Source organism: Cygnus atratus, chromosome 20 (genome assembly GCF_013377495.2).
Source record: "Cygnus atratus isolate AKBS03 ecotype Queensland, Australia chromosome 20, CAtr_DNAZoo_HiC_assembly, whole genome shotgun sequence".
Taxonomy (NCBI): Eukaryota; Metazoa; Chordata; class Aves; order Anseriformes; family Anatidae; genus Cygnus; species Cygnus atratus.
This window is the reverse complement of record NC_066381.1, coordinates 70,372-90,475: the sequence shown is the minus strand read 5'-3', so window position 1 is coordinate 90,475 and position 20,104 is coordinate 70,372. Positions and strand designations below refer to the sequence as shown.

Below are 20,104 nucleotides of genomic sequence, written 5' to 3'. Positions count from 1 at the left end.
GGCTCTTCTCTCTGCTCCAGAGAGGCTCGAGATCTGCAGAGCCTTTGAGAGCACCCAGTGCATACAGGAGGGGGAAGAAGCACTAACAGTATGGAGCTGGTTTGATGAGGATAAGGGAAGATTTGCAGTCCCCTTTACACAGGCTACCCCATGTCATGCCACCCTTGAAATTCAGCCGTACAGAATAACATGCCGAGTACCACCACCCGCCCTCATAGCTGTAGGCACAGTTCTTACTGTAAGTATCCTGATCTCGATCTTTTGTGGAAAACTTCATGTTGTCATGCATAGTGTTGGGATTGTCTGAAGTCATGGCATCTCCCGCTGTCCCTGTGTAGGAGCCCAGCCTCAGCCGGTAGCCATGGGATTCATCTTCCACACTGAAGAGGTTGTAGTCTGCAAATTTGATGTTGTTTTTGGTGTCCCAGATGACAAATCTGACCTGGTAGACCTTCTGCTTGGCAATCTGATGAATGTACTCGGTGCCCAGCCAGTACTCGCTGCGCACGTTCCCAAAGCCGTATTTATAGGTGCTCCAGGACTCAGCCCAGGTGACAGCTGTGTCTTTCTGGTTCCTCTGGATGACCGTCCAGCCCCCATTTGTCACATTCATTTCACAGTACACCACGAGCTGGTGGAGTCCTTTTGGCTGGATGATGTAGACACCACTGCGGCTACCAGCAGGGATCTCGCTGCAGTCTTTGGGCCAGCCTGGGGCAGGAAACAGAGCTGGGTATTGCATTGCATTGCACACAATGAGACACTGAAAGCACCTGGTAATACTTTTTTACCTATATTTTATTGCACACACATTCCTGGGCTGTATTCCTGACATATTCCACAGGGGTAAATTAAAGTCTTGAAATAATCAAAAACATTGCTTTCAACCAGCACACAATACAACTTTGTCCAGGTCAGAGTCTCTGTCACCACATCACTGCAGTGCTGTGGTGATTCACCTGTAGCATGTTGGTGATATATCACCACAGAGATAAATGCAAATCTGGGTTCTAAAGCCACTTGCACGGAAGGATTAGAGATTTATAGTTATCTTAGAAAACCCAGAGTGTGGTCCAGACATCCATATTGCTCATAACAAAATCAGCCTTTGTGATTTCAATAGGACAAGTCCACTGGTTTTCTCTGGGCTTACCCAAGAGCTCTTTAGAGGTTTCCTGACTTATTTCATTTGATCAGTCTTTCCATTCCCTAGAGTGTCAGCCCCTTAAACAATGAAGCAATGCGTTCACCCACATAGCAGTACCAGTGGTTATTTCTACCCAGTGAAACCTTATCATGTGGTCATATGGACTGATGTTGACTTAGTGAGTTCTGTTAGGCAGTCAGTCCTTTTCTTACCCAGCCTTGTCATCAAATGAATGGCAAAAATAGGATAATAACCAAACGCCACAACCTGAAGGCAAATAATAAATCATGACTTTACAGTTTGGATCTTTAGATAGAAACTTCATGTTAAAATCCCTCATCACTAAGTCCAGGACATGGCTGGTGTTAGGGTCCATCTGAGATTATGAGCTGTGACGCTTCTGTAGCCTATCAGAAAATCAACATTTTTCCTGGGAGGAGCCTGTATACATGTAGGATGTGGACTGAGGTGGCTGAGAACTCTTCATGAGCCTCTAGGCTCTTAATAATGGTGGAATCTTGTGAGCAGATGTACTTCTTGAGAACAGACTTACCATGAGCCACTTGTGAATGAGGGGCAATGTCTCTGACCTGTCGAACATGTTTGTCATCCTTATCTGAATTAACAAGAACAGAGGAGACAGGAGTGAGTGTTGAGAGTACACATGTCAAATGCCTACTGGGAGAACGTAATCTTCTCCAGATGATATTCCCATTTTTTGGTTGTTGTTCCTCCTCACTCCAGAGGAGCATACCTTTACCACTTCAGATATCAGCCAGATGGTAGTTCAGGGCAATTTACCTCTACAAATACCTGACGGGACAATGTAAAGAGGATGGGGCCAAACTATTCTCAGTGGTGGCCAGTGATAGGACAAGGGGTAATGGGTATAAATTGAACTACAGGAGGTTTCATTGCCATATGAGGAAGAACTTCTTTACAGTTCGGGTGACAGAGCACTGGAACAGGCTGCCCAGAGAGGCTGTGGAGTCTCCTACTTCGGAGATATTCAAAACCCACCTGGATGCCATCCTATGTAATATGCTCTATGTGACCCTGCTTGAGCAAGGGGTTTGGAGTAGATGATCTTTGGAGGTCCCTTCCAATCTCAACCATTCTCTGTGATTCTGTAATTTACATGATGTTAGCATGGGGCAGATGCTTCCTTGATGAGAAGGGTTTGAGCACACTTTGTGTGGGAAGAACCTTAAATAGTGGTAGCAACAGTGGGAAGACAGTTGCTAATTTACAGTAGAAGCGGTTAGAAAGGGATTCAGGAAGAAGAGGGATTAGAGGGGAAAGAAATGTGAGAGATGACACAGGAAAACCAGTTCTGGTATCAGGAACTTTAAGAGGAGCTCTGCTCAGCTTGCTCAGAAAGGAATTTGAAGGGTGTTGCTGGAGGAGAGGATGGTTCACAGTGAAATAATGCAATTTGTTCACAAAGACACCTTGTGTGTATCCAATGATTGTTTAAAAATAGAGGCATGGATCACAGGCTTATGTGATCCATGCCCATCACAAACAAATAAATAAATAAATAAAAAATCCAGTCCCCTCTCTGAAACAGACATTTAACCCTACAGCTGCTGCTCTCTGACATCCTCAAATATCTGCTTCCTGCTTTCTCTCTCAGCTAGTGCTTTCGTATCCTCTCTCTCTCAGGAAATGTTTAACTTAATCCTCTTTCACAGTATATAAGCCCATTCCTTCTCTTGCTATACCCAGAGTACACTTCTTCCTGCAGCTAGACTGTATATTGCTAACACATCCTCCTCCATAGTCATCTGATTTTGGAGCTGGATGATTCAGTTCTTCAGTTTTCCCTGGCACAGTCTACCTGGTATATTTCTTACCCCCTTTCTGCAACTCTCACCAAATATCTCTTGAAACTCACCAGCAAATGTGGTGGTTGGCCTGAGCCTGTGTAGAGTGGAAAACACACTTGTAACATGGTTTTGTGCACTTTCTCAGCAGGGTATTTACTTTTACTACAGTGATACGAAGCTGTTCACTAACATTTGTTTGTAAGCCAAAGTCTGCCCCTCTTCTCTTCTGCCTTCACTTCCTGTCCATTTGGATTCATACCTCCACAAGTCAAAACTTTCAAATGTTAGCCTGTCTTATCTGGCATGTCTCCCTGCTTACCTAGCTTACATTCACACTGGTCATGTTTTTAGAGCACCATACCAGTGGTCTGAGTGAGAGATGAGGGCGAAGCTCAGAGCACACCTCTTTTTCTGTATTCAGACTTGCACTTCTCAGGGAAGCTTGCCAAGCGCTCAGTCATAGATGCTTTCCATGTTGGCATTTTCTTGACAGATGACCTTTGCAGTGAAGGCTGATGTGAAACCAGTGTTGAACACTTGGACCTTGTCCCTTTCTGCCAAAAACTCTTATTCCCTTGTAAGTGAACCAGCTCTTTCTGCTCACACAGCCACCCATTTTTTCTAGGAGGCTTCCTCATAGCTCCAATGCTCCCTGGTAGTCATAAATTACTCCATGCTGTCATCTGACTGGCCTATGTCAGTGACACTACTTACTACAGATTCTGACTGTTACTACAGACTCTGTTGTAACTTCACTCATTTCCTCTGCATTCAGTTCTCTCTTGAATTCCCTCTCTCTGCTGACCTTGTGATTTCCAGAGGTGGCTAATGTTCTTGCTGTCATCAAAACAGTGTGATTGTTTGGTTTAACACCTGTAACACTGCTTCAACACCTGTAACGCTACTTCTCCAAGGAAGCGCCCATTGTCCAGAGCACCCTTTCCTTGGTCTTCCTGCCAGGGAGATTGGACCTTCTTCTGTGATCCTGGGAACTCTGGGTTTTGGACTATTGGACTCACATATGGGCAGAAGAACTTAATGCCACACAGAAGATGAGACAGGCTACAATCAGAGGATGACATTGAGATTATCCTTGTTCCAGTAAAGTAGCCTAAATTGGTAGCAAATTGGTATTGTTTGTACATAGAGTAATATTTAGTCCTTCCTCCATGGCATAGGGGTGGGGTCAGGTTGGGGTGGAGAGCTATCTAGGATCTTACTGAACATGACCTTGTATGCCTCTCCCTGTTACAGTGGTATACTTACCAAGCTGGAAGGACTCTGGGTGAAGATTCATAATTTCATCCAGTGTGCCATTGCAGAGATGTAAGTTTTTTATGTCAAAGGCAAGAAGTGCTGCTGGAGCCAGCAGGGAGGTGCAAATCAGGAGACAAAGGTACCGGGTAGCTAAAATGGCAAGAAATTGAAAAAAAAAAAAAGAAGAAGAAAGGGCACATAACTCTTCCATGAATCCCACTTGACTCTTGCAGAGTAAAATACAAAAATAAATTTATTTGTAGAGCTCCCTCTTGGAGCTCAAAGTCCCAATTCACTACCTCAGATGAACTATCAAATACTCACTGACAGGAGTCATCAGCAGTGGCAGCTTATGTTGGTGATTTTTGAGACAGATAAAATGTGAAAACCTGGTCCAAACCGAAAGTAACTGTAATCAGAAATCCCTGTGAAAACCAAGTCTTGGGGCTAGAGATAACAAGTAGGGTGAGGATGGAAGGAGGTATCCTCTTTCCTCCCAGCTCCCACTCACATGTATTCTCTGGTGTGAACTGGGAGTACACTTGCCACCAGCCCAGGTTGGTGGGCAGTAAGAACCCAGATGTGTAGGAGGAGGCAGAAGAAACATGCAAGAGCCACTGCCTGGCTGTTGCAAATTATCTCCTTTATATATGGCTACTTCAAAAAGTCCACATGTAGCCATCTGACCCAGTTTGTTCTTGTTTGGAGAAGCTAGGGAAACCAGCACACTTTTTGTAATATTAAATCTAAATAAAACGACAGAAAATTTATCACGGTTCCTGAACAATGGGGCATTATGGAGATACCTACCCATAGGGAAAACAAATCCATGATATAATAGATATAGCTCACCCTGTCAGATTACTAGTATGATCCTTTACTGTTTGAACAGGAGCAGAACCAAACCTATCCCAGCACTGCCGTGGGATACCTAGGTTTGGCATGGTTCTTAGAGATGACTGAGAAGGAAAGCGTTCAAGCTGGGATTGCCAGACTGGAACTAGTATGTGTGATTGCAGCCATCCTAGACATAAACACCCCTTTCTGGGAATGCTGAGTTGTCTAAATGGTTTGTGCTGGATACAGTTCTACACCAGAGCTCTTTTAATCACTCTCCAGTCCAATTGATTTGTTTTTCAATTGCTATCTAACATTTAGTGTCTTGATGCATTTGTGTTTAGGGACCTGTTTAAAGATATCGTGTCTTTAGGCCGCCAGAGAAGCAATGTTCCTTCCACTGCTGGCCCATTCCTCCATAAATAGTCTTGAAAGGTCTGTCTAGGATGGAGATGCAAAGGAGAGGAACAGCCACTCCTGGGTGTTCTTCTGGGGACAGCAGTGTGCTTTCGAATCATCTAAACTCCAGATCTTGATACCTGTTCAATATTATATAAGAAGAATATCTAAAAAATAATAATCCATTTTCTGTGCTAGGGTATTTAATATTTTCTCTCTAGAACTGAAAATTACAAGGAATGTTTGGTAAATTTGCATCTTGTAAAATGGGCTATCTGGCAGTGCAAGGCTACATTGATACAGCGTGCACATAGCAGAAAATGCAGTCTTCTGCTCCAGTTCCCACCCCAGGGCACAGTGAGTCTGGGCAGACTAATGGACTTAGTGTTGCAATAGCCAGGGTGTGGGCAGAAGTGAGCCCTGCAGCAGACAAAGTGCTCTGGGATCCACAGCACATTCAGCAGCGTGGTGCCATTCCCTCCCAGCCCAGCCCACACTCACCCATGCTGTCTCTGAGGGGACCCTGCAGAGTGGGAAGCCAGGCAGGTTTGGCTTGGCTGGAGGGGTGTCCAGCCTGAAAGTTATAGGACTCGGCAGGTAAGGGGGTGGAGGCACGAGACCCAAACCACAGCACTTATGGTCTGGCTGGCAACAGCACCAGTGGTTTATGGCTTATTTGCTCTTCATCATTATGTAATATGTCCTCAAACAAAGAAGGCTGTGTTTTAAAAAGATGAAGATCTTTCTTCAGAGGCAAAGCTCTTAAGAGCTCATGAGGTAGTGCCTTGAACAACCTCAATTTACAATGTCTGCCTCCCCCCTCCTTCCCCCCACTTTCCTGCTTGAAGGGTTTCCCCAGGGAACAGTATCCTCTGAGCACCCTAAACATTTCAACTTGAAAGTAAATACCCAGATGACATTCCCCTCCTGGATGGAAATCAAATGTCAATGGGTAAATTGCTCTCTCCAGAGTAGGCATTGAGCTAAACAGCCATTGGGGACCCATTTAGATCCTCTGCTATGTTCAGCAAAGAGGTACTCAAGTGTTCCTGGCAAATTTTGCATTTTTTATCTAAGCACTGAACTTCAGAAAGTACTACTCCAGGTGTCTCCTGACATGCCTGCCACAACCACCCTGCCTCTTTTGTAACATGTGCTGTGTTTGTCCCTGGTACCACTGCCCCTGAAGCAGTCACAAGGGAGTTTTAGGAACTGTGACATGGCACTGATGTAAATGGTCTCAGTTCAAGCCTCTCTCTGCAAGTTACAGCATGTATTTCTTAAAGAAAATTCCAGTCCATCTTTTTTTCTAGGGATCAATACCTTAGAGAGAAGAGCAGGCAAAGGGGAGACCTTAACGCTGTCTACAACTACTTCATGAGATACAGAGAACACGGAGCCAGATTGTTCTTCTTGTGCATGGTGATGGGATGAGAAGCAATAGATCTAACTTGGAATATTGGAAATTCCAGTTAGAAATAGGGACTATTTTTAGCATGAAGTTGGTCAAACACTGGAACAGGTACCCAGGGAGGCTGTCAGATTTTCATCCTTGGAGGTTTTCAGTACTTGACTGGACAAGGATGTGAACTTTATAGATCTGCTTTGAGCAAGGTGGTTGGACTAGACCTCCAGAAGTCCCTTCCAACCTAAATTAATGTGTGACCCTGTGATTCTGTGGCTCTGCTTGGAGATGCATGGGGACAGGATGAGAGGCAATGGACAAAAGAGAAGGGAGGGAAATTAAAATTAGATTTAAAAAAAAGTATTATCCTGAGGCTGTACAAACACTGGGAAAAGCAAACAAACAAACAAAAAAACCCACTCGACATGACCCCAAGTAACCCATTATAAGTTTTCCCTGCTTTGGACTAGAGGTCAGACCAGCAACATTCAAAGTTTGTCCCACTCTTTGTTACCTCATGTTTCTCTAGTTCCCCGAAGAGGACTCCTTCCTCAGCCCCTATGTCCCTGTATTTCTTCACAAGTACAGCCATGGTGCCAGGCTTTGTGCAAGATACAGAGGTGGATGCAGCAGAACATGCGTTGTACTCCCAGGAAAAGGCACTTTATCAATGTGAAGAGCAACAGCAAACGCTAGGGAACACAGTCTGAGGGCCTGTGGAGCATGAGAGACTTGTACAAGCAGGTGTGATTTACCCTTTTAGGATTAACTGCTACTGGCATGGCCTTGAGCACATTAGTGTGCCCTAATGGCTCAGCATCCCCTGGCACTAACTCCACCTGGGACCTTCAGTTAGTTCAATCCATGCATCCATGAAGTCCCAGCTCAGCCCTGGGCCTTTAGTCCTGACCTGAAATACTTGCATGGGTACTGGGCTCCAGTCCTGTCTATGGCCTTGCTTTCTGGATGGATCTTATACCTATACTGTAGGTAGTTTGTCTCCTAGATTGACCACTCAGATCCATGTTGTAGCTTATCTCCAGACCTGTCTCTTGCCTTTTGTCCTTTTGTCCAATATCCTGGACCTGGTTAATCAACCAGGTTTGCTTTGCCTAGGGGTGTCACCAACACTCAGCTGTCTGCTGTGCTCAGCCCTTGCAACACAGAGCCCCTTTGGTGAGGGGACTGTTTTCTTGACTGAGCTCCTGACTTGCCTGCCCTTAAGGAGCAGCCAGCCTTTGCTTCTCCCAGAGATGTAGCTCATTCTCAAGTCCTGCACAGTGCTGTGTGCTCTCCCTCTCTGGAGCGCAGTGTTTGGATGTTGACCTCAGCTCTGCTTCCAACTTTTATCTTCTCAGAGTTTCTCTTGCATCTTTCTTAGAAACAGATCCCACTTCAGAGTGATTTAGAAAACCCTTGTTTTATAGCCTTGAAGACACCATTGACTGGAATATTTGAGCTAAAGTTACAACAGAGTTGTCTGTTATTTGCTGAGTTGCAGATAAGCTGTCCTGTTGACACACTGCTTCTTTGAAAGAAATACCATATGCATTCATCTGGCACAGCCTAGTGGAGCCTGCTATGCAGAGGAGCAGGGGAGGACTTTCTCTCCATGCCCCACGGGGCTCATGTTCCCTCTGCATTGGGCAATCCTGTTGTGAGCAGTAGTCCAAGCAGCAGCTCGCCAGCCAGCCCTGGCACAGGCACCCCAAGGCCTTGCATTTCTCACCTCCAATGGCCTCTGACACAAGGTGGCTCATGGGAGCCCCTAAGTCACCCACTTCCCTCCCCTGCCTACACAGAACGGAAGCATAGCCATTCTGCCTGGGGTCCTTCTTCTCAGGGTAACCTGGGCCTTCCTCCACCTATCGACTTGGAATTGCTGCTTTTATGCTTCTCTCAAACTAAAGCAGGCTAGGGGCAAGGGGATTGGGATGTTCAGACTTCCACTCTCTAACCAAGCAAGAAGGGGTGAGATGTAAGGGTGCAGGTGGAATTTGATCCAAGGAGCCCTTACCTCAGAGAGGGCTGGATGCCAGTGTCCATGCAGACCTGCAAGTTGCATTACTTGACATGGGTTCCTGCAGTATGGAAAGTTCAGTGGGAGCCCCAGCTTGATGGCTTGGTTTGCACACCGGGTTTAAAGCTGTGACAAGAAGACAATAGATCTGGTCTATACACTGCTGAAAACAGTGCCTGTCTGCCAGGAGAAGAAAGCAGAAGGGCCATATCTTTACACTCTTAGAATTGGCTTGACAAAGTGATGGAATTGTCTGCACCTTCTGGCATAAAAAGCAGCTCTCCCAAACCACCTGTTTTGAGAGCATTTTGCCACAGGGAGCAACCCTTGGTCAACATTACTGGGGCTGCGGGCTCTGAAGGGCCTTGCCAGGCCAAAGACAGGGTTTTGGAAGGAGAATGGAAAAGGGAACCACAGACACCTGTTTGTCACCTGGAGCCATGCCCTCTGCTTAGACCATGCAGATTGTGGTGCCTTGGGACATTGTGTATGCAATAACTTCTGGCTGCTGGACACTGGCTCCAGCCCAATGACTTAACTCATTGATCCTGAAACCTGCCAGTGGAGAGTTAGCAAGCAGGAAGGTCTCTTGAAGATGTGTACTTATTTTTCCAAGGTCACCTTTGGAACTGGACAAATGGAAACCTAACCTCCCCTCCCTTGATAGTCTGTGTCCTTAAAAAGCTGGCTCTCTCCACTTGAGTTTGATCATGGCTCTCCAGAAATTGCTCCAAGTGGGCAATTCACATGTAGTGTTTGTGTAGCTGAAAGAGTCAATAACTGAAATCCCTCCTTATGGAGGGGATTATTTTGTACTTCTCTGGATGGAAGGGCATGACTCCCTCCCTCCAGTGAGCTTACTTATGCTGTCATGGGATCTGAAAGCTGCTTGAGTCACAGTCTGTAAGTGTCTCCTAGTACCTCTACAAATAACAACTGTGACCACAAGTGGGTACAGTGCCTATAAAGTCACCATGCAAAGCTTGGCATGGGAGGCTGCATCACTGAGTTCCTGCTCTCTGCTCAGCTGTGCTTTTGTGATGGGTGAGTTACCTTCCCAGAGGCACACTGCATTCATATGTGGTGCTGGGCTCAAATGAGACCTGCACAGGGTGAGTATACAAAGGCGCAAGATGACTGTCAGGACAGCGACCATGATCTTGCTTGAGTGATGCAAGGCCAGGCACCATGGTAGCAGAAGGAATACAAAACCAAAGCACCAGACAACACACATTCATGGTGCCAGGTTATGCTTTTTCCAGGCTACCTGTGCCCTGTATTCCCCTGTCCTGTCAGGGGAGGTTAGTGTGGAGCCCTGAATTCCAACCTGTTTCTTTTCCTTCCTGGTCGATGCATGTGGCACTTATGGCTGCACAGGGGTCCTTCCCCAGGCATGACTGGCATCTCCCCCAGTACTGAGCTGGTGCAGGGCTTAGGGGTGTGCTGGTGGCCAGCAACAGAGGGCTTGGGCTCATGTCAGTGTGTGGGACCAGGAGACTTCCTCATGTCTGCTTGGGTGGTGGTACGTGTACAGTAGGACCCATCCTCTGGATCTGGGTCCTGTGATTCTGCCTTCTCTGGTCAGGGCTTTCTGGGGGACATTGGCAGGGGTTGGGAGGGCTGTCCAGGGATCCTGACAGTGCTGGGCCTTCCCATCCCCAGGGCTTCAGGCTGGGGCACGCCTGCTCCGCAGGAACCTTGTCCTTCTGCCTGTGGTGATGGTGATGCTTCTCCTCTGTGTGAGTGCAGGTCCAGCAGTACCCACTGCCAGCTCCCGGACTGGTAAGTATGGATGGACTAGACTGGGGGCAATGGCTGGGCACCAAGGCAGGAAAGTATCTGCTTGGCTCAGCACTGACCCATGGGTCTGCTAAGTGCCAGATAGGCCATCATGCAATCAGGCTTAGGCACAACACAACAACTCCTCATGCGCACTAACCCCTGGACCATATCTTGTAAGGTAAGAAGCCTGACACCCATTAAGCCACCCTAGAACCCTTGGTGGCTCCAGGCTGAAACCAAGGTGTCTCTGCCTAAACACTGTAACTTGGCAGGATTGCTCTGCAGTGCTTTTTTCTTTTTACACCTCAGCTCCATCAGAGATCCTCACAACATATTTATCTATCTATCTATCTGTCTATCTATCTATCCATCCATCCATCTGTCCATCCGTCCATCCATTTATTTTTGTAGCTCTTGTTGATTAGGAGTCTTCCCTTCCTTCCTGAAGGGAGGGTAACATTCCATGCAAGACCTTTGTGCCCAAGATAAGCAGAATTTCGCAGGCTGAATCTGAAGTACCCACAGAAAATTGCCCATCATCAGACACAAAACAATAAAAACAAATTAGATGGCAAACTAGTTTGGTAAGTTAATAATGACAGATCAGTCCTGCTAACAGATAAACTGCAACAAGCTGGGGGGAGACATCCCCACCAGATCCAGGTAAAACCTCTTAGTTCTTAGTCTTCTTTTGCAATGCCACGACCTCCAGGGAAAACATAAATTTTCATACATGTCCTCATCCAGTGGAGCATTTTGCACACTTCTGATCTTTGCAGGAACTGCAGCTCAATATATCAAGGGCTCAGTGTGCAGGTCAGCTATGCTTCTAAGATGTGACTGGTATCTGGAAGATTTTTTTCCCCCTCCCTTCTCGTCCAGATGCATCAGCAGGCTCCAAATGAAATATCAAGTCATGAGCAACAGATCCCAGGGCATATAATATCACTTTACTTTCTTAGAGGCCTTCAGTCTCCCTGTGGATGAGCCAGTGGAAGCACCTATGCAGAATAGACCACAGATAAAAACAGCCCTTTTTGTTCTGGGTCCTTACTCCCTGTTGTAGGAGCTCCTTGTTGCCCTGACAGACTCATATGGCCCTTCTCTTTCCCACCCTACTCTCTGTTTACCACAGCTGCTTTTGCAGGTTTCCCCGCAGACTGCAGCCATCTCCGCAAGACCAGTCCCAGTGGGGTGTATGTCATCCAGCCAGCAAAGTCTCCCCCACGGGTGGTGTGGTGTGACATGGACACCGAAGGCAAGGGATGGACTGTTGTCCAGAGAAACTCTCATGACACTGAGCTCACTTGGAAGCAGTCCTGGACCACCTACAAGTATGGCTTCGGGAATGTGCAGGGTGATCACTGGCTGGGCACCGAGTACCTGCACCTGCTCACACAGCAAGGCACCTACAAGGTCCGCTTCGTTGTGCGGAATAAAGCCAATGTTACCCATTATGCTGAATATGACATCTTCAGTGTGGAGAGCGAGGCCACTGGATACCCACTGAGGCTGGGTCGGTTTTCTGGTGATGGGGATGACTACCTGACCAGCTACTACCCCAAGAAGGGGGGAATACACGACAACATGAAGTTCAGCACAACCGACAGAGATCAGGACCAGTACAGTGGGAACTGTGCCAGCAGCTACGGGGGCTGGTGGTATGACAGATGCCAGAATGTCCTGCTCAATGCCAAAAACCACATCCTCTGGCCAGGATTCTGCGATAGTGGTGACTGTGCATCCTCCCTCATCCTGGTCAAACCCACAGATGTGTGTTATCTGTATTGAAGGGGCCAGCCTCCCAGGAGGCTGCAGGAGTGCCAGCAGTCCAGTGCCCTCTTCCTGTGCCTGCCAGCAGCTCTGTGCCAGCCCTCATGCTTGTCCTGCACTGCCTGCAGCTCCTGCACTGTAATCAGCTGAAACACCACAGCTCTGGGGCTCAGGAGCCATCCCCTGGAGCCCTGAGCATGTGGGCAGCTTTACCCAGTGCTACTGTGCTGGCCAGCATTGAAACAGGGGCACTGGTTTGGGGTGGATGAAGGGGAGAAGTGCAAGTTCCATTCCCTGTGCAATCGGTATATCCCTGCTTTGCTCAGACCCTGCTCACTCCTCAGGCCCCATCAGCCCCTCAGCTCTGCTAACCATGGTGAAAGAAATCAGCTACAATAAACCCTGGAGCCAGACTTCACTGCCTTCTGTCTCCCTGTTGCGTCAGAAATGTGCGTAAGTGTGCGTGTGGGGATGGTTTTGTCTAGTCCTTCAGTATGGTGGACCTGGGGGATAGTGGGTTCATTATGCACATGTATTGCCATAGATCCCCTCTTAGGCAAGGACATACACCTGCCTAAGGGATTCCAAATTTCCCTGGAACATAGAGAGCACACGTTCCCCAGGGCTAGCATGGTGGCTGCTCATTTCAAGATGATTTTTTCAGGCAGTGCTGGGCCAGGTCAGCTGTGGAGCTGATTTTCCTCCTCAGCTGAGCCAGTGAAGAGGTGGTGTGCTTTGCAGAGCTTTTGTGTTGATGTTTCTCTTTTTATGAAATGCTTGAATGTTCCTCAGTGAAAGGCCTGATGGCAATTCTCCCTGCTACTGACTCTCCCCAGCACCAGCCTGTAACATAAACTTTTGTCCCTCTGGTGTGGTTGTTGTACACAGCTAGGTACAGCTGTCATACCTAGCTGTTGTTCTGTCTGTGGTTTGGTTCTCAGGTCTCTGGATGCTTCCATTGACTTGTTCCAGCCACTGTGCACAGGACTGTGGCTGTAAGGCTATTATCAGTCAACAGGGCCAGCAAAACCCATAGTATCACAAAACCCTTGCCCCACATCTGCCCCTGTCCATGGCTGGGTGGTTGCTCCATGCTGGGAATGGGAAGACACACACACACACCCCCTGATTGGGTTGTGGAGCAGGTGATGGGCTCTCTGAGAGCATGAGGGCAGGACAGGTGGCATGGGTAAGTCAGTCCCATTGTACTGCAGAGGGTGAATGTGGCTATGGATCTCCTTTGCAATGGGGGAAAGTTTGAACTTAAGGCCTGAAAGAAGCCACTGTTCTCCTGTGTCTTTGAAATAAAAGCTGAGCTCTGGGAAGGTTTGCAGTTGTGAACTCTGAACAGCTTTGGACTCTCAGGCCAAGATCTCTGCATGAGTTCTCAGGGCAGCCAGCAGAGCTATGGCAGCACTGTTTCTGAGGTGGCAGCACAGGCAGCCTTAGCTGTCCTGGGGTCATCGGTGGGCCTGCAGCCCCCATGTATGGGAAGATGAACACATGAGGGTGGTGCTGGCTGAGAAAGAATCACAGAATCATAGAATTGCTTGGGTTGGAAGGGACCTTAAAGATCATCTAACTCCAACCCCACTGCCACAGGCAAGGATGCCACCCACTAGATCAAGTTGGTCAAGACCCCATCCAGCCTGGCCTTGAACACCTCCAGGGATGGGGCATCCACAACTTTTCTTGGCAACCTGTTCCAGTGCCTCACTACCCTTACAGTGAAGAATTTCCTCTTAATGTCTAGTAAAAATTTATCCTCTTTTTGTTTAAGCCATTCCCCCTTGTCCTATCATTATCCACCCAAGTAAAGAGTCCTTCTCCATCTTTTTATAAGACCTCTTTAAGTATTAAAAGGTCTCAATGAGGTCTTCCTGGAGCCTCGTCTTCTGCAGGCTGAATATGCCCAGCTCCCTCAGCCTTTCTTCACAGGAGAGGTGCTCCAGCCCTCTGATCATCTTTGTAGCCCTCCTCTGGACTTGCTCTAACAGGTCCACATCTTTCTTGTGCTTGGGCCCCAAACCTGGACATAGTACTCCAGGTGGGACCTCATGAGGGCAGAGTAGAGGGGGACAATCCCTTCCCTTGACTTGCTGCTGGCCACTCTTCTTTTGATGCAGCCCAGGATGCAGTTGGCCTTCTGGGCTGCAAGCACGCAATGCTGGCTCATGTTGAACTTTTTGTCCACCAGAACCCCCAAGTCCTTCTCTACAGGGCTGCTCTCAATGAGTTTTTTACCCAGTCTGTACTCCTGTCTGGGATTGCCCCAACCCAGCTGCAGCATCTTGTACTTACACTTGTTGAACTTACACTCATTCAGTTCACATGGGTCCACTTCTCCACCCTGTCTGGGTCCCTTTGAATGGCATCTATCTTTGAATGGCCTTCTATCGTATCAACTGCACCACTCAGCTTGGTGTCATTTGCAAACTTGCTGAGGGTGCACTCGATCCCATCATCTATGTCATTGATAAAGATATTTAAAAGCACCGGTCCCAAGACAGATCCCTGAGGGATGCTGCTCATCATCTGTCTCCACTTGGACATAGAGCCATTGACCACCACTCTCTGGGTGTGGCCATAGAGCCAATTCCTTATCTACCAGATGGTCCACCCATCAAATCCATCTCTCTCCAATTTAGAGACCAGGATGTCATGTGGGACTGTGTCAAAGGCTTTACAGAAGTCCAAGTAGATGTCATCGGTCGGTCTTCCCTTGTTGACTGATGCAGTCATTCCATCATAGAAGGCCAGCAAATTGGTCAAGCATGATTTACCCTTGGTGAAGTCATGCTGGCTGTCCCACATCACCTCCTTGTAGTGCCTTAACACTGCCTCCAGGAGGATTTGTTCCATGATCTTCCCAGGCACAGAGGTGAGGCTCACTGGTCTGTAGTTCCCCGGGTCTTTCTTTCTACCCTTTTAAAAAATGGAAGTGATGTTTCCCATTTTCAGTCACTGGTGACTTTGCCTGACTGCCATGATTTTTCAAATATGATGGAGAGTGGCTTGGTGACTACATCAGCCAATTCCCTCAGGACCCTGGGATGGATGTCATCAGGGCCCATAGACTTGTAGTTGTTAAGTTGCGTCAGGAGGTCCTGAACTTGCTCTTTGCTTGGAGTGGGAGGGACTCTGCTCCTCCAGACCTTCCTAGAGGTTCAGGGACATGAGACATGTGGGAAGCCTGACCACTAGTCAAGACTGAGGCAAAGAAGTTAAGTACTTCTCTCCACATCTGTTGTTACCAGTTCTCCGTCTTCATTTGTCAGGACCATCATTTACAAACCTTACAAGGCAAGATGATGCTGGCCTGGCAGCCCTGTTTAGGTCTCCAGGTCAACATGGGTATGGCTGAACTGAGATGGTGCTTCCTCCTACCCTCACCTCTAGCTGTTGGCCATGTGGTACTGCATCCCCTTTTTGAAAGATCCATACCTTGAAACTCAGCTCTCTTAAGTGCAAGTTTTATTTTTAATTCCCCATTTGAATCTTGTGAAAAATTTCCCTTTTGCTTTCTTACTGCACCAGGAGCCTCCTGGCAGAAGCAGGCATCAGATGAAGGACATTTTCACATGTCTGTGCAGGTTCTGAAAACAATTTTATTCTGCAAGATGAACACAGGCTACAGCAGATGTATGGCCTGCCTGGCCTCAGAGCACCTTAGGACAGGTTACTGAGTAATGAATGATATTTTTCTGCTTAAGTCAGTGGTCATCATGTCTAACTTCAAAGGAGAAAGAGAATGAGCCCTTGCTGGATCAGGATGGTTTTAGCACAGTTTTCTCCCCAGAAGCAGCATACTCGGAAACTGAACTGTTTATAAAGTCTTATTCTACTAATGATCCTAAAAATGCATCACAGGTGACAGGCCATAGATAAAGCAGGAAACATCACTACTTTTCAGGAGAAGAGGAAAAGAAAAGAGCTTTTGATATGCTGGAACACCCCTATTCACCCCCAGCCCCCCAGCCAACAAAGAGTGGCCCAGCAGAGCACTGATCTGGCCATGTCCAGTGCAGAAGAATGCTAGTGGTAAGGAGCTGGTTTGATGAGGATAAGGGAAGATTTGCAGTCCCCTTTACACAGGCTACCCCATGTCATGCCACCCTTGAAATTCAGCCGTACAGAATAACATGCCGAGTACCACCACCCACCCCCAGAGTGGGATGCACAGTTCTTTCTTGAAGTGTCTTGATCCATGTCTTTTGTGGAGAATTTCATGTTGTTGTGCACATTACTGGGATTGTCTGAGTCCATGGCATCCCCTGCTGTCCCTGTGTAGGAGCCCAGCCTCAGCCGGTAGCCATGGGACTCATCATCCAGACTGAAGAGGTTGTAGTCTGCAAATCTGATGTTGTTTGAGGCATCCCAGATGACAAATCTGACCTGGTAGACCTTCTGCTTGGTGATCTGATGGATGTACTCGGTGCCCAGCCAGTACTCACTGCGCACGTTCCCAAAGCCGTATTTATAGGTGCTCCAGGACTCAGCCCAGGTGACAGCTGTGTCTTTCTGGTTCCTCTGGATGACCGTCCAGCCCCCATTTGTCACATTCATTTCACAGTACACCATGATGGGGTGGAGGCCTGTGGGCTGGATTATGTAGATGCCACTGGGGCTGCCAGAGACAAGCTCGCTGCAGTCTTTGGGCCAACCTGGGATAGGAGAGAGAGTGCTTTAACAAAAACCTGTGCAAGAGAACAAGACCATGCTTCACCCTATGGCAGGATGGACGCATGGCCAGAATACCCTGGAGATGCTCAGCTGCCCCAGTCCTTAAAGGTCAATGTGCTTCGCTGGGGGGTGAGAGTGGGTTAACCTCAGCCCTTTGCTCCTTTTCCCTAACAGGATACCTAATAGAAAGGCCCTAGTCCCACTGGGCTACATTGGTATTAGGCCAGGAGACTGATAGGGACACTGGTGGGCTCCTCTGGGTCTCCTGAAAAAGAGGCTGTGTGGCTAAAACGGGTCATGCTGGGCAGGGAGGCGAAGAAGATCTTGCCCCTGCCAGCAACTTAGGGAACTGAGGAATGGCCCCTTCCAGCACACATACACCTTCATCAGCCTGCATGGTGCATGTGCACACAAACACACAGAGAGTACTGCAGCCTGCACTGGGTATGCTTCCTCACATCCACCGCCCTTTATCCTGGAGCAGGGTCAGGGCTAGGGATGATATAAGGCTCTTCTCCAGCCAGAGCTGGCAGTACATGAGCACGCAACACTGGATCCACCCTGTGCTGGCTGGTGTGATCTCCCCTTGTCTTCAACTCACTTGGTTTAGGATTGCACCCTCCCAGTGCAGTTAAGATTGTCCTGCAAAATGGGCAGAAATCTTCTCCTTAAAGAAGGAAAGCCTGGGGCTGATGCTGCCTCTCCGCATCCTGCCTACCCGTATATACTATGGACGAGTTTTATGGATCTGAGGCATTGTCACACACTTTCCCCCTTGTGTTACTTTATCAAGCAACCACTGGCTGAGAGCACTGGTTGTGCCAGCTGGGCTGGCCCAGACCAAAGAACTGAAATGGGATTGGTGAGAGCACTGTGAGGCCCATGGGATGCTACGTACTGGTTTTCTTCAGAGCACTTGCCGAAGTGTTGGAGAGAGTCATCTTGAAGATGTTTAGGGTTTGTATAGGCATGGAGAGACCTGGGGCAGCCAAGACCAGAACACAAGCAAGAGGTAGAAGGCACTGCAATACTAAAAAGGGAAAAGATGTAGAAAAGATGAAATGTGACCCTCCCTCCACAGAAGTGGTAAATCCCGTAGCTCCAGCACTGCACAGTGTATCATGACCATCTGAGATGCTGGAATGCACCAAGTATGCTTGTAGCATCAGACTGCTCTGTGCAAGCTGGAGAGCATGCCAAAAGGCCTAATCTCTTTTAACCAAGGGGTAAGTATCCTTGCCTTTTTTTCCTTCGCCAGCTCTCAAAAAGCCATGTATGAGACGGTCTCAGTTAGAGCAAAGCACCCAACAGCTGAACGAGCCAAGTTCTCACAGGGAAACATTCCTAGCCTCCAAAACAGGGAACTGGCTGGGTTGAGTCAGACAGCAGGGTGCTGGTATATGAAGGGATGTCAGGTGAGCAGTGCCCTAAGAGGGCACTGGTGCCACCATGCACCGATTTATGCAAGGCACAGTGCACAGAGTGTTTCCCTGTTGCTGGGCTGCCCTATTGCTGCTCCCAGCAAATGGGCTGCTCCCATTGATAGCAAGGTGTGCCCCCCTTCCCAGTCCCTCACTCACCCATGGCGTCGGTGTGGGAATGCCTTCTGAAGCACACAGATGTGGAGCTGCAGGTCTCACAGAGGCCTTTGTAGTGTCCTGTGCAGTGGGAGGGGTGAGTGGGTCCAACCCCTTCTCAGCTTCTTTTCTCCTGGAGGAGGAAATCAGACTTTTTTTTTTTTCCCCACTTAGAAAACACGACCTGAGAAGAAGGTGACTGTGGTTCTTGGTACATAGCTTTCTGAGCTGGAAAGAAAATAATACCTGTGCCAGTAAGAGTCCTTGGAATGTTCTCTTCTGTGAGTGCTTTGCTCCTTGGATGAAATTTCTGTTGGGAGCAGTGTATCTGGGAGCTTTGAAGAGTGCTGCTCAGTAAATAAGTGCTTGGGTGACAGTCATCATTCAGCATGGAAAGCAAACACTGAGGATGCCCCCACCCCCCACCATTTCAACAAAGGTACTGCCAAGTCAAGTGGTTCTTGTTTAATGTGCTTTTATCAGGCCCAGTTTAGCTCTTGGTGAGGAATTTTCAGCAGCCTCAAGGCTCCCAGAGTGACTGGCTGTTGTGGGACAGAGTTTTGAAGTGTCTGATGGTTTCTGCACTGCATGACAGCAGGCAGAGGGGTGTGGTGGAGGTGGTCAGGGGAAAGCAGGAGAGCCCTCTATTCCTCAGTGGGCAATGGTCCTGAGCTGCAAGGAGCCTGCTGAAAGAGACTGACTTAAAGGTTACTGTTGATTAGTCAAGACAGCTGTGGTCTCTGGAGCACTGGGTTTGGGAGACCAGTAATTCAGAATGGATGGCTACAGAGGAAAGCAAGCTTCTGCCCAGGAATGGAGAGAATCTGGGTGGAATGGAGAGCAGCACTGGGGTTCTGAGCATGTGCAGAGGGAAATGGGAGGGCGTGGTCTCAATGTGCAGAAAGGAAAGGAGAAAACCTGACCATGCACGGAGGGTAGTGGAGAAAATTTGGGCATGCACAGAGAAGAACGGAGGAGATCTAAAGGGGTGGGGGGTGGGGTGGGGGGTTGAACCTAGGTACTGAGTGCCTAAAGAGGGGATCTGAAAGTGTCCAGGGGGATCTGAAAGTTGTTGGAGGGCAATGGTGGGAATCTGAGGGCACTTGTCATGGAAAAGAGGGACATGAGCCTGCACTGAGGGGAGTGGGCAGTACTGAACACACAGTGAAAGGAACAGAGGAAATCTCATCATGAGGGGAGCAGAAGTGCATGCAGATGGAAATGGAGGAAACCTTACCATACAAGGGATCTGTTTGTGCAAGGATGACAACAGAGGGGTTCTAAGCAAGCGCGAGGAGGGAACTTGGAAGGATGTGAAGGTGGCTGGAAGGGAACGAAGGAGTTTTGACTGTGCATGGTGGGGAATTGGAGAGGTGTGGAAGGTCATGATGGGGA

The 20,104-nt window shown here is 48.1% G+C and overlaps 3 protein-coding genes across 3 annotated transcripts; 1 reads left to right on the top strand and 2 right to left on the bottom strand.

The window, feature by feature from the left end:
* Nucleotides 1-82: 82 nt before the first annotated feature.
* On the bottom strand, nucleotides 83-5,974 carry LOC118254063 (fibrinogen-like protein 1-like protein). Its single transcript, XM_050714807.1, has 4 exons — nucleotides 5,971-5,974; nucleotides 4,243-4,383; nucleotides 1,701-1,763; nucleotides 83-711 (listed from the first exon to the last, which is right to left on the bottom strand). Exons 1-4 carry the CDS (start codon nucleotides 5,972-5,974, stop codon nucleotides 83-85), a joined length of 837 nt encoding a protein of 278 aa, XP_050570764.1.
* A 1,325-nt stretch (nucleotides 5,975-7,299) lies between these two features.
* LOC118254062 (fibrinogen-like protein 1-like protein) lies at nucleotides 7,300-12,564 on the top strand. The gene is made up of 3 exons (XM_050714806.1): nucleotides 7,300-7,309; nucleotides 10,557-10,676; nucleotides 11,812-12,564. The coding sequence occupies exons 1-3, from the start codon at nucleotides 7,300-7,302 to the stop codon at nucleotides 12,465-12,467; spliced, it is 786 nt and encodes a 261-aa protein (XP_050570763.1). The 3' UTR covers nucleotides 12,468-12,564.
* A 3,920-nt stretch (nucleotides 12,565-16,484) lies between these two features.
* LOC126913539 (fibrinogen-like protein 1-like protein) lies at nucleotides 16,485-18,716 on the bottom strand. The gene is made up of 3 exons (XM_050714805.1): nucleotides 18,713-18,716; nucleotides 18,031-18,162; nucleotides 16,485-17,113 (listed from the first exon to the last, which is right to left on the bottom strand). Exons 1-3 carry the CDS (start codon nucleotides 18,714-18,716, stop codon nucleotides 16,485-16,487), a joined length of 765 nt encoding a protein of 254 aa, XP_050570762.1.
* Nucleotides 18,717-20,104: the final 1,388 nt, after the last annotated feature.